At 44.1% G+C, this 13605-nt stretch overlaps 1 protein-coding gene across 1 annotated transcript in view; it reads left to right on the top strand.

Moving 5' to 3' along the window:
* Nucleotides 1–380: 380 nt before the first annotated feature.
* The window catches only part of LOC115133789 (zeta-sarcoglycan-like), a 57025-nt gene continuing 43800 nt past the window's right edge, over nucleotides 381–13605 (top strand). The window contains exons 1-4 of the mRNA XM_065016538.1: nucleotides 381–575; nucleotides 6667–6768; nucleotides 9485–9572; nucleotides 13323–13445. Coding sequence (XP_064872610.1) covers nucleotides 381–575; nucleotides 6667–6768; nucleotides 9485–9572; nucleotides 13323–13445 — 508 coding nt within the window. The remainder of the gene's footprint in view (nucleotides 576–6666; nucleotides 6769–9484; nucleotides 9573–13322; nucleotides 13446–13605) is intronic.

Genomic DNA, 13605 nt, shown 5'->3' with positions numbered 1-13605 from the left:
AGGAATCATGGGTGAAATCTCTTTAGATTACCTCAACAAATTGACAAATAGAATGCCAAAGGTTTGCAAGGCTGCAATTGCTGAAAATGGAGGGTTCTTTGTTGAAAGCAAAGTTTGAAGGACACAATTATTATTTAAATTAAAAATCATTATTTATAACCTTGGCAAAATCTAGACTATATTTCCGATTCATTTTGCAACTCATTTCATGTATGTTTTCATGGAAAACAAGGACATTTCTAAGTGACCCCAAACGTTTGAACGGTAGTGTATGTAGTAATATAAATGTATTATAAACCCTGTATGTATGTTATTAAAAAAAAAATGTTTAGTATAGCATCTAATGCTCAGATGCCCCTCTCTCTCTGATTGTGTTCCAGATGACTGAGGAACAGTACGTACTGGAGGCCCAGTCGGGCCATCTTCAGCAGCCCAGGTGCGACGCTGTCGACCCCGTGGGACTCTATGGGTGGAGGAAGAGATTCCTCTACTTTTTCCTCTCGCTGTTGCTGGTCATAATGATAGTCAACCTGGCCTTAACTGTGTGGATAGTAAAGGTCATGCATTTCACTGTGGTGGGTAGCCTACCGTATAATGTTTTACAGTAGCCTACTGTATAATGTTTTACAATAACTTTTTTATATTGTTTTACAATAACCTACTGTATATTGCTTTACAGTAGCCTATTGTATAATGTTTTACAGTAGCCTATTATATAATGTTTTACAGTAGCCTAATGTATAATGTTTTATAGTAGCCTACTATATGTTTTACAGTAGCCTATTGTATAATGTTTTACAGTAGCCTACTGTATATTGTGAACCAGTTTGCACAGGCCTGCTCATACTCTATTATACTAATGGTGGATTTGTCCACTAAAATACATTTGGATGGTGCTACATGGATGAGGTGAATGAATGTGAATTAAAGAGACAGATAGATAGATAGATTTGATTGAATTATTGATTTAACATTACACTTGACATAGCAAGTGTATGTTCTGTGTTAAGAGATACTTGATTCATAAGTACAATAGAAGTTTTGCACGATAACACACATACATACGTATGTAATTAAGATTAAAACAATAGCTGAATTGGCTCTGGTGAAAAGAATTGTATTCACGCCAGATTGTCTAAAGTCTTCTACAAAGAATATCACTGCAAAGACACAAAACGGGAAAAAGTTTATAACTGTATAGTGCAGAATTTTGAAAGCGATTCAGGGACAATGTATGCAATCCACCATTTTGTCAAAAAAAACCTGAAGACATCATCGTACTGTGACGGATCTGTCACCCGGGACCATCTTTATCCTTGACTCCCCAACAATTTATGTCATTTACTCAAGTGTTTCCTTTGTTTCGGCAGTTACCTACCTACCTTGCCCCTTGACTTTTCCCACATTTTGTTAGGTTATAGCCTTATTCTAAAAGTGATTTAATTATTTTTTCACTCATCAATCTACACACAATACCCCATAATGACATAGCAAAAATGGGTTTTTAGAAATGTTTGATAATTTATATATATAAAAAAAGAAGAAATATCACATTTACCTTAGTCTTTAGACCCTTTACTCAGTCCTTTGTTGAAGCACTTTTGTCAATGATTACAGCCTTGACTCTTCTTGGGTATGACGCTACAAGCTTGGCACACCTGTATTTGGGGAGTTTCTCCCATTCTTCTCTGCAGATCCTCTCAATCTCTGTCAGGCTGGATTTGGAGCGTTGCTGGACAGCTATTTTCAGGTCTCTCCAGAGATGTTAGATTGGGTTCAAGTCCAGGCTTTGGCTGGGCCACTCAAGGATATTCAGAGACTTGTCCCGAAGCCACTCCTGCATTGTCTTGGCTGTGTACTTAGGGTCGTTGTTGGAAGGTGAACCTTCGCCCCAGTCTGAGGTCCTGATCGCTCTGGAGTAGGTTTTCATCAAGGATCTTTCAGTACTTTGCTCCGTTCATCTTTCCCTTGATCCTGACTAGTCTCCCAGTCCCTGCCACTGAAAAACATCCCCACAGCATGATGCTGCCACCACCATGCTTGGCATTCAGGCCAAAGAGTTCAATCTGGGTTTCATCAGACCAGAGAATCTTATTTCTCATGGTCTGACAGTCTTTAGGAGCCATTTGGCAGACTCCCAAGCGTGCTGTCATATGCCTTTTACTGAGTAGTGGCTTCCGTCTGGCCACTCTGCGATAAAGGCCTAATTGGTAGAGTGTTGCAGAGATGGTTGTCCTTCTGGAAGGTTTCCCCATCTCTACAGAGGAACAGAGCTCTGTCAGAGTGACCCTCCAGTGTTTGGTCACCTCCCTGACCAAGGCCTTCTCCCCCGATTGCTCAGCTTGGCCTGGAAGCCAGCTCTAGAAGGAGTCTTGGTGGTTCCAAACTTCTTGCATTTAAGAAGGATGGAGGTCACTGTGTTCTTGGGGACCTTCAATGCTGCAGAAATGTTTTGGTATCCTTCCCCAGATCTGTGCCTCGACACAATCCTGTCCTAGAGCTCTAAGGACAATTCCTTGGACCTCATGGCTTGGTTTTTGCTCTGACAGACACTGTCAACTGTGGGACCTTATATAGACAGGTGTGTGCCTTTCCAGATCATGTCCAATCAATCAAGTTGTCGAAACATCTCAAGTATGATCAATGGAAACAGGATGCACTTGAGCTCAATTTCAAAGTCTCATAGCAAAGTGTCTGAATACTTATATAAATAAGGTATCTGTTTTTTTGTTTTCAATACATTTGCCCAAAATTCTAAAAACATATTTTCATGGGTATTGTGTGTAGATTGATGAAGGGAAAAAATTATTTAATACATTTTAGAACAAGGATGTAAAGTAACAAATTGTGTAAAAAGTCAAGGAGTTTGAATACTTTCCAAAAGCACTGTATGTTATCTGTGCTGTGGGTGTCTTGACTACTCTCTGTCTCAAGACTTCACCAGCTCAATTGAAAGCCTTGCCAACCTAGAACCCCATAAGCTTTTTTATTTTACCTTTATTTAAGCAGGCAAGTCAGTTTAGAACAAATTCTTATTTTCAATGACTGCCTGCTCAGGAGCAGAATGACAGATTTGTACCTTGTCAGCTCGGGGATTTGAACTTGCAACCTTCCGGTTACTAGTCCAACGCTCTAACCACTAGGCTACCTGCCGCCTCTACACTCTAACCACTAGGCTACCTGCCGCCTCTACACTCTAACCACTAGGCTACCCTGCCGGCCCATTTGGAAGATGTAATTCTGTGCAGATTCATACTTGTACATATATGACACATAAAACGAGGTGTGGTGTCCTGACGAGCCTTCTGGTGATGCTTATTTTGAATGACAAGTCCATCCCCCCGTAGCTGTCTGTGTACATGATTCATTGGTCTGGACATTACGGGGCATTATCAGTTCATGACTTAGTGAAAATGAGATGAACCCCCCCCCCTTGGATCTTAAGGAACATAAAGACATGTAATCTTAATATCCACACAAAATGCCACATTCATAAGCGAATCATAACTACTTATTAAGTATTATTAACATTAAATCAACAGTGACACCATTTAATCAACATATTACAAACCTGTCCATAAACATATCGGCGGGTACACAGAGAATGTTTATTTTTCAATGACTCAGTTTAGTGCGTTGCCAACACTGCTTCCTTATTGGTTAACACGCTTCATAAGCTCTTATGCTGTTGTTCATAACCAAGGCATAATGCTCAACTGTCTATAGCTGATCTTACAGTATAATGCATCATGTAGCCTCAACTAATGCATTCTTAAGTACACCTACAGTTACACGTCACCGTTCAATCTATGCAGGCTTGTCTGCCACGTTAGCGACGGTTTGGCGCCGTTGAGGGAGGGCTGAGGGCCTCTGCTACACCCTGTCACTCAGTGTGATCCCCTACCTCTACCCTGTCACTCAGCGTGATCCCCTGCCTCTACCCTGTCACTCAGCGTGATCCCCTACCTCTACCCTGTCACTCAGTGTGATCCCCTACCTCTACCCTGTCACTTAGTGTGATCCCCTACCTCTACCCTGTCACTTAGTGTGATCCTCTACCTCTACCTTGTCACTCAGTGTGATCCCCTACCTCTACCCTGTCACTTAGTGTGATCCCCTACCTCTACCCTGTCACTCAGCGTGATCCCCTGCCTCTACCCTGTCACTTAGTGTGATCCCCTACCTCTACCCTGTCACTCAGCGTGATCCCCTGCCTCTACCCTGTCACTCAGCGTGATCCCCTGCCTCTACCCTGTCACTTAGTGTGATCCCCTACCTCTACCCTGTCACTCAGTGTGATCCCCTGCCTCTACCCTGTCACTCAGCGTGATCCCCTGCCTCTACCCTGTCACTCAGCGTGATCCCCTGCCTCTACCCTGTCACTCAGCGTGATCCTTTACCTCTACCCTGTCACTCAGCGTGATCCCCTACCTCTACCCTGTCACTCAGCGTGATCCCCTACCTCTACCCTGTCACTCAGTGTGATCCTCTACCTCTACCCTGTCACTCAGTGTGATCCCCTACCTCTACCCTGTCACTCAGTGTGATCCCATACCTCTACCCATTCACCCTGTGTGCTGCTGTCACCTCAGCGTGATCCTCTACCTCTACCCTGTCACTCAGTGTGATCCCCTACCTCTACCCTGTCACTCAGCGTTATCCACTACCTCTATCCTGTCACTCAGTGTGATCCCCTGCCTCTACCCTGTCACTCAGCGTGATCCCCTGCCTCTACCCTGTCACTCAGCGTGATCCCCTACCTCTACCCTGTCACTCAGCGTAAATCCCCTGCCTCTACCCTGTCACTCAGCGTGATCCCCTGCCTCTACCCTGTCACTCAGCGTGATCCCCTACCTCTACCCTGTCACTCAGCGCGATCCCCTGCCTCTACCCTGTCACTCAGCGTGATCCCCTGCCTCTACCCTGTCACTCAGCGTGATCCCCTACCTCTACCCTGTCACTCAGCGTGATCCTTTACCTCTACCCTGTCACTCAGCGTGATCCCCTACCTCTACCCTGTCACTCAGTGTGATCCCATACCTCTACCCATTCACCCTGTGTGCTGCTGTCACCTCAGCGTGATCCTCTACCTCTACCCTGTCACTCAGTGTGATCCCCTACCTATACCCTGTCACTCAGTGTGATCCCCTACCTCTACCCTGTCACTCAGTGTGATCCTCTACCTCTACCCTGTCACTCAGTGTGATCCCCTACCTCTACCCTGTCACTCAGTGTGATCCCATACCTCTACCCATTCACCCTGTGTGCTGCTGTCACCTCAGCGTGATCCTCTACCTCTACCCTGTCACTCAGTGTGATCCCCTACCTCTACCCTGTCACTCAGCGTTATCCCCTACCTCTATCCTGTCACTCAGTGTGATCCCCTGCCTCTACCCTGTCACTCAGCGTGATCCCCTGCCTCTACCCTGTCACTCAGCGTGATCCCCTACCTCTACCCTGTCACCCGTGATCCCCTGCCTCTACCCTGTCACCTCAGCGTGATCCCCTGCCTCTACCCTGTCACTCAGTGTGATCCCCTACCTCTACCCTGTCACTCAGCGTGATCCCCTACCTCTACCCTGTCACTCAGCGTGATCCCCTGCCTCTACCCTGTCACTCAGCGTGATCCCCTGCCTCTACCCTGTCACTCAGCGTGATCCCCTACCTCTACCCTGTCACTCAGCGTGATCCCCTGCCTCTACCCTGTCACTCAGCGTGATCCCCTGCCTCTACCCTGTCACTCAGCGTGATCCCCTACCTCTACCCTGTCACTCAGCGTGATCCTTTACCTCTACCCTGTCACTCAGCGTGATCCCCTACCTCTACCCTGTCACTCAGTGTGATCCCCTACCTCTACCCTGTCACTCAGTGTGATCCTCTACCTCTACCCTGTCACTCAGCGTGACCCTTTCACTCAGTGTGATCCCCTACCTCTACCCTGTCACTCAGTGTGATCCTCTACCTCTACCCTGTCACTCAGTGTGATCCCCTACCTCTACCCTGTCACTCAGTGTGATCCCCTACCTCTACCCATTCACCCTGTGTGCTGCTGTCACCTCAGCGTGATCCCCTACTTCTACCCTGTCACTCAGTGTCACCAGTGTGGCCTGTAATAGGCATACACAACATCTATCAGCTCAGCCTGGTGTTTTACTGTGTCCAGGTCAGGCTATGTCATTGACATGCATTCAGCAGCTAGGCCTGGTGTTTTACTGTGTTCAGGTCAGGCTATGTCATTGACGTCCATCTATCAGCTCAGCCTGGTGTTTTACTGTGTCCAGGTCAGGCTATGTCATTGACGTCCATTCAGCAGCTTGACTCTTGCAGAACACACATTTCAGTTGAATGCATTCAGTTGTACAACTGACGAGGTATCCCCCCTTTTTCCTTTCTATTTACACACAGGAGTAAAAAAAAAAAAACCAGGCAATTACTCATCTTTCACGACTTCTGGGGTACAGCACTTGATTTAAACGAACTCAATGCTGGCCAACAGGGTCGTCGGTAATGTGTTGAGGCTTGTGTGTGAAAGCTGGTGTGACATGACATTGTTACGAATGTTAACGTCATTATAGAAGTTTTTTAAAAAGAGGGACAACTGTTTAAAGGGCATTCCTCTCCTTCAGGCTGCGTATTTGTTCTGTGATTTTGTTGTATATTTTGCAGGACGGAATGGGAAACCTTCAGGTGAACGGGGAAGGGATACGACTGGAGGGAATATCGGAATTTCTTCTTCCCCTTTATGTGAAGGAGATCCAGTCAAGAAGGGTAAGCTACTCTGTTTACTAACCCACCGTTGTTCTCAGTGTAATGGAGTTAAGAACACGCAGGAAGCTCACTCCAAAGTTAGCTTGAAATGTCGCTGATGGAACTGTTGACTTAGATATTTTCCAATTAACTCAAAACTGTTGCTACGTTGTCAAGGATGGGGCACATGCGCTAGCAAGGCAGAGGTCCTGGATTCGAGTCTCGGTGTGAGCTGAATCAGAAGGGAAGAGGATACTCACTAAGCAAGCAGCAGTCAAATCCATAACATCAGTCACTAGAGTTAATGCTGATGCTGATGCTGATGCTGGCTGAATGATCATATGATGATACCAGATTCTCCCTATAAGTGTAAGTGGAACTCCTTATCTTGGAGATCTTCAAGAACCGTTGCTAGGCTCTGATGGATCATGCTTGATGTTGATTGATTTATGAACTAGGCCATAGAGAACTTGCTATATATGGAGTTTATAACATTTCTATTTGTTGCACCTGGGGGATATTGCACGTTTTTTTCTCCAGACGGTAATCTTCCTCTCCTCCCCAATTTCCTGCCCTCCATCAGAACTGTATCAGCCCCCCCCCCATCAAAAAGAAGATGGATAACGGGGGACTCTTCGTTTCTCACAAGTCACACACTACCTAGTGTAGATGACAGACAATTACAGGTGGACCACAGTCCCAGCTGAATTTTCAATCAAGCCGGTACAATAAATCCCCCTGCCTCCCACTCCCCTTTGATGTCAGTAGGATAACTGAACTCCTGCACAAACTCTCCAGTTTTTCTTAGACACCCGGTCCATCCGAGCTCTTCAATGATTCACTATGAACTGGATAGCAAGCTCAGGCCTTAAAGCCTTGGAAGATGGAAGTAGATTTTCTTTGGATGATTGTTGACTGTACATGGACAACGACTGGATGGTGGGCTTGATTTGATACTCTTGATAAGTTTGAAAGTTAATAATTCAGTTGAAATTGGTAGTATAATTTCCCTTTAATTATATTTCCTTAGATGTAGTCAAGATATTCTCTTAAAATGTCAGTATATTCAGCTAGTCGTTAAATATTGAGCAGTCCATTGCAATAAAACTGGCAAAATGTTAGTTGGACATTAAAATGACATCTATGACTATTCCCTTTATTACGTGCATTGTTTTAGTCTGACGCAATATATTAGGGTTTAATTTTTTCCCGAAAATCTACAAATTTTCCCTCCCAAAATTGTAACCATACCGGTAATATAAAGCTGCAGTTTATATGTTGAGCCTCTGCCAGTGCCAACAAAGCTAGTTTTGGAGATTTGTGAATGTGAGATGGAGATTGCCTTCAGTAACTCCGTCGAGAGGTCGCTTGTAGCCTAAACATTATAGTCAGCGACGCAATTTATTTTATTTTTGCTTTATTATAAAAAATGATATATTATTAGTCCATGGCACCCGTCATTATTTTTCTCGGGAAACGAGAAGGAGCTTGGTCGGGAAGTCCCGTGATACCGGTCACCAGTATTAAACCGATGTTTTTACAGTCTGTTAGAAGGCTAGGGGAGTGTTACGGTCTCACCAGAGATATTTGCAGGACAGAGAGAGCACAGGGAATCTCTGAAAGGGTCATTCAATTATTTTTTTTTTCACCTGAGGAAATATGTCAGGCGCCGAGAGGATTGTGTTTATCCACCGAGTTGAAGAGATACTGTAAGTTGCATGTTGAGTTTAGTCACGCTCCGACATGACTAAACTTCTAATCAATAAGCCACTACCGCAGAAATAATTACGGTGGACCAGCCTTTGTATTGTACTATGTGGGAACGTCTTGTTTAGCAATACTTTGGCACGAACCAGCAGTTTAATGTAATTGTGAATATATCCGTTATGTGTTACAAGACCTCATTTGTCATTTGTACGATCTTAGACAATATACTGTAGCTCAAAAGAGTATTTAAAGTGAATCAAATCTATGTCATTCGTAACTGTGCGCAGTGGCTTTTTCTCTTGAGTTGTCAGCTGGTCTAAAAATAGGTTTGAGCATGTATAATTAATTGGACTGAAACTACTTCCTTGTTGTGGAGTCTTTAGATCTGTGTAATATGACTTAATTCTCTCTTCACTTTTTTATAAAACAAGCTAGTTCAAATAGATTTGTTTTTAGGGAGTTGCTGATAAAATAGATGACAATTATTGTATATTTTATTGAAGATTAAATCCGTGATGACCACTGTTGTAGCGGTTGTTTCAAAACAGATTTTTTCTGATTTTTTAACAGGTTAATAATGGTAAAGTGTAATATTCTGTAATATATATATTTTTTTTTATAACTTACAGTGAGTATCATTCAGGAGTGCTAATGTTTGACCCTCAGGTCAGATACCATTGAAGACCAAACAAATACATGAATGGCACAAGATGGAACATTTAATTCCCTTGGTCTGTTGGTTCATGATCTGGTGTCAGAACAGGCAATGAATGAAAACTAGATTCAAGAAAATCAACTCGGGTCTAATAATATTTTGTGCTCAATATTTAGATTTTCTCACAGAAATTGCTGGATCAAATTGTTAGAACCAACATATTTACATGTATCTACCAGGGGGTTTATAATGTATGAATGAAAGTTAATCCTCTTATTGCAGGTCACTTGTATTTATGTTTTGCATTCTTTTTACATCCCTACTTTTTCTCTCCTCCTTTCTGCTCCCCCCCCCCCTCTCTCATGCTTCCTCTAGGCAAGCCCATTGGTCGTGCGGTCGAACAGAAACGTGACCATAAACGCTCGAAACGACCAAGGCCAACTCACTGGACAGCTGACAGTGGGTTAGATAAGTTCAGAACTGTTTCACTGAACACTTAAAACAAATGACTAACCATATTGATACAATATTGATACATGTACTGATGTTTTTCAGCAAAGACTCAGTGCAGACTATGGCTTCTACTGAATAGATCTCATTTTTAATGACTTTAATCGAGTTGATCTTTTACTCATTATTAATCTGCTTTCTTCGCCTGGAGGACTCAGCAAAGTGTTTGAAAATGTTTGAGACATTAACCTTTGAAGCAAATAGGTTCTTCTCATTATCATCAAGTTTAATCATCAGCCTAATTACCAGAGTCATTTACATGATTAATGGCTTTTTGAAAGCAAATTACCTGCTTATTAACACTAATAGCTATTGATTTTCACCAGCATAAGTTTGGGATTGATGATGATGATGATTCATCAAGGCTAGTGATGTGACACTTTTGGTCAAGTCAAATCATGTTTGTCACATGCGCCGAACAACCTTACTTACAAGCTCGTAACCAACACTGCAGTTCAAGAATGAGTTTAGTTTATTTAGTAAATATTTTAAGTTAAAAAAATCAAATGAAAAGTAACACAATAAAAGAACAGTAATGAGGCTATATACACAGGGGTACCAGCACCGAGTCAATGTGCGGTGGTACAGGTTAGTCGAGGTAATTTGTACATGTAGGTAGGGGTAAAGTGACTATGCATAGATAATAAGCAGCAAGTAGAACAAATTAGGTGTGGGGGGGGGGGGTCAATGTAAATAGTCTGGGTGGCCATTTGATTAATTGCTCAGCAGTCTTATGGCTTGGGGGTAGATGCTGTTAAGGAGCCTTTTGGACCTAGAAATGGTGCTCCGACCACCGCTTGCCATTGGTTAGCAGAGAGAACAGTCTATGACTTGGGTGACACTTTTTTGTGTCTTCCTCTGACACCGCCTAGTATATAGGTCCTGGATGGCAGGAAGCTTGGCCCCAGTGATATACTGGGCCGTAGGCACTACCCTCCGTAGCGCCTTATGGATGCCGAGCAGTTGAAATACCAGGCGGTGATGCAACCGGTCAGGATTCTCTCGATGGTGCAGCTATAGAACTATTTGGATCTGGGGAACCATGCCAAATCTTTTAAGTCTCCTGAGGGGGGAAACATGTTGCAGTGCCCTCTTCCCAACTGTCTTGGTGTGTTTGGAACATGATAGTATGTTGGTGATGTGGACAGCAAGGAACTTTAAGCTCTCGACCCGCTCCACTGCAGCCTGTTGATGTGAATGGGGGCATGTTCGGTCCTCCTTTTCCTGTTGTCCACAATCAGCTCCTTTGTCTCTCACATTGAGAGAGAAGTTGTCCTGACACCACACTGCCAGGTCTCTGACCTCCCTGTAGGCAGTCTCATCGTTGTCTGTGATCAGGCCTACCACTGTTGTGTCATCAGCAAACTTAATGATGGAGTTGGAGTTGTGCTTGGCCACGCCATCGTGGGTGAACAAGGAGTACAGGAGGGGACTAAGCACGCACCCCTGAGGGGCCTACCCTTACCACCTGGGAGCGGCATGTCAGGAAGTCCAGGATCCAGTTGCAGAGGGAGGTGTTTAGTCCCAGGGTCTGCTTGAAACATGTAGGTATTACAGATTCGGTCAGGGACACTTGCCAGTTGGTCCGTGCACGCTCCAAGTACACGTCCAGGTAATCCGTCTGGCCCTGCAGCCTTGTGAATGTTGACCTGTTTGAAGGGTCTTGCTCACATCGGCTATGGAGGGCGTGATCACACAGTGATCACACAGTTGTCCTGAACAGTTCTCATGCATGCTTCAGTGATGCTTGCCTCGACGCGTTCATAAAAGGCATTTAGCTTATCTGTTAGGCTCGCGTCACTGGGCATCGCACGGCTGGGTTTCCCTTTGTTGTCCGTAATAGTTTGCAAGCCCTGCCACAGCCGACGATCGTCAGAGTCGGATTAGTCCTATATTGACCCTTGGCCTGTTTGATGGTTCGTCTGAGGGCATAGTGGGATTTCATATAAGTTTCCGGTTCCTTGATAGCGGCAGCTCTAGCCTTTATCTCTGTGCGGATGTTGCCTGTAATCCATGGCTTCTGGTTGGGATATGTACGTACGGCCACTGTGGGAATGACGTTGTCTATACACTTATTGATGAAGCCGGTGCCTGAGGTGGTATACTCCTCAATGCCATTGAATGAATCCCGGAACATTTTCCAGTGCTAGAAAAACAGTCCTGTAGCGTAGCATCTGCGTCATCTGACCACTTCCGTATTGAGCGAGTCACTAGTACTCCCTGCTTTAGTTTTTGCTTGTAAGCAGGAATCAGGAGGATAGAATTATGGTCAGATTTGCCAAATGGAGGGCAAGGGAGAGCTTTGTATGAGTCTCGGAGTAAAGGTGGTCTAGAGATTTTTTCCCTCTGTTTGCACGTGACATAGAACAGATTTAAGTTTGCCTGCATTAAAGTCCCCGGCCACTAGGAGCACCGCTTCTGGATGAGCATTTTTTTGTTTGCTTATGGCCTTATACAGCTCGTTGAGTGTGGTCTTAGTAACAGAATCGGTTTGTGGTGGTAAATAGACTGCTATGAAAAATATAGATAACCAAGGTAAATAGTGTGGTCTACAGCTTATCATGAGGTATTCTACCTCAGGTGAGCAATACCTCGAAACTTCCTTAGACATCGCGCACCAGCTGTTGTTTACAAATAGACACACACCCCCACCAGCCGTAGCTGTTCTGTCCTGCCGATGCATGGAAAACCAAGCCAACTGTATATTATCCATATCGTCATACAGCCACAACTCGGTGAAACATAAGATATTACAGTTTTTAATGGCCCGTTGGTAGGAAATTCTCAAACGGAGATCATCCAGTTTATTCTCCAGTGATTGCATATTGGCCAATAGAATGGATGGTTGAGGTGGGTTACCCACTCGCCCAATGAATTCTCACAAAGCACCCTGATCTCCGCCCTCTGTATTTCCTTCTTATCTTTACGCGAATGACGGTGATTTGGGCCTGGTCTCAGAGAAGTAGTATATCCTTGTCGACTCATTAAAGCAAAAATCTTCGTCCAGTTCGAGGTGAGTAATCGCTGTTCTGATATCCAAAAGCTATTTTCGGTCTTAAGCGACGGTAACAGCAACATTATGTACAAAAGAAGTTACAAACAATGCAAACAGATAAATAAATAGCCCGGTTGGTTAAGAGCCAATAAAACAGCAGCCATCCCCTCACACTTGACCTTCAATTGTAAACTGGTGTCCGATTAGGCAGAAAACACTATTTTAGGTAATTTGGGACAAAATTAAAATTGAACTTGGTGAGAATAATTAAAATGCATAAAGGGATTTATTGATGGATATCCTATGAGCACCTTCTGAGCAGATGAAACTGATATAGCCTAGCTTTTGTAAATATGACATGACAACAATTATTAGACAGAGTAAAGTGAAAATAATTATATTTTGACTGACATTAATTCTGGAACAGGATCATTGCATATTGGCTCACATTCCAATACTGATCCAGCCCTACCTTAGGCTGGATTTCAGCCCCATCACCCTCTGCTGACCCTGGCTTTGGAAATTCCAGATAGCTTTGGTTAGTGACTACAGTCAGTTATAGCAGCAACCAAATGGGTACCCAGGTTTGCAGTTCCTTCGCCACTGTTAGAAATGCCACTATTTTGGTGCCATTGTTAGTTCCACTGTAGAAATGAATATAGAACCCTATAGATACCACACAGCCAACTACTGCTTGTCTTTCCTCAGGTCCCGATTCAGTGGAAGCACAGTGTCAGAGATTTGAGGTGCGAAGCAGGGATGGAGGGAAGGTGCTGTTCTCTGTAGATGAAAAGAAGATCAGCATAGGAACAGATACAGTCAGAGTAACTGGTAAGAGGCGCTGCAGAGCCCAGTCTGTCCAGTTTAAACACAGTAATCTAACACCTCGCTTTCACAAGGAATACAGAAAAGTGGTCACTTAGAAACAGTAAAATCTGGCTTTGTGTGACTTACTTCAGTCACCCCTGGCATAGTTTACATCATGAAAGCA

This window comes from Oncorhynchus nerka, unplaced genomic scaffold, assembly GCF_034236695.1.
Source record: "Oncorhynchus nerka isolate Pitt River unplaced genomic scaffold, Oner_Uvic_2.0 unplaced_scaffold_34___fragment_2___debris, whole genome shotgun sequence".
Lineage (NCBI taxonomy): Eukaryota > Metazoa > Chordata > Actinopteri > Salmoniformes > Salmonidae > Oncorhynchus > Oncorhynchus nerka.
This window is presented reverse-complemented; position numbering and strand designations above follow the sequence as displayed.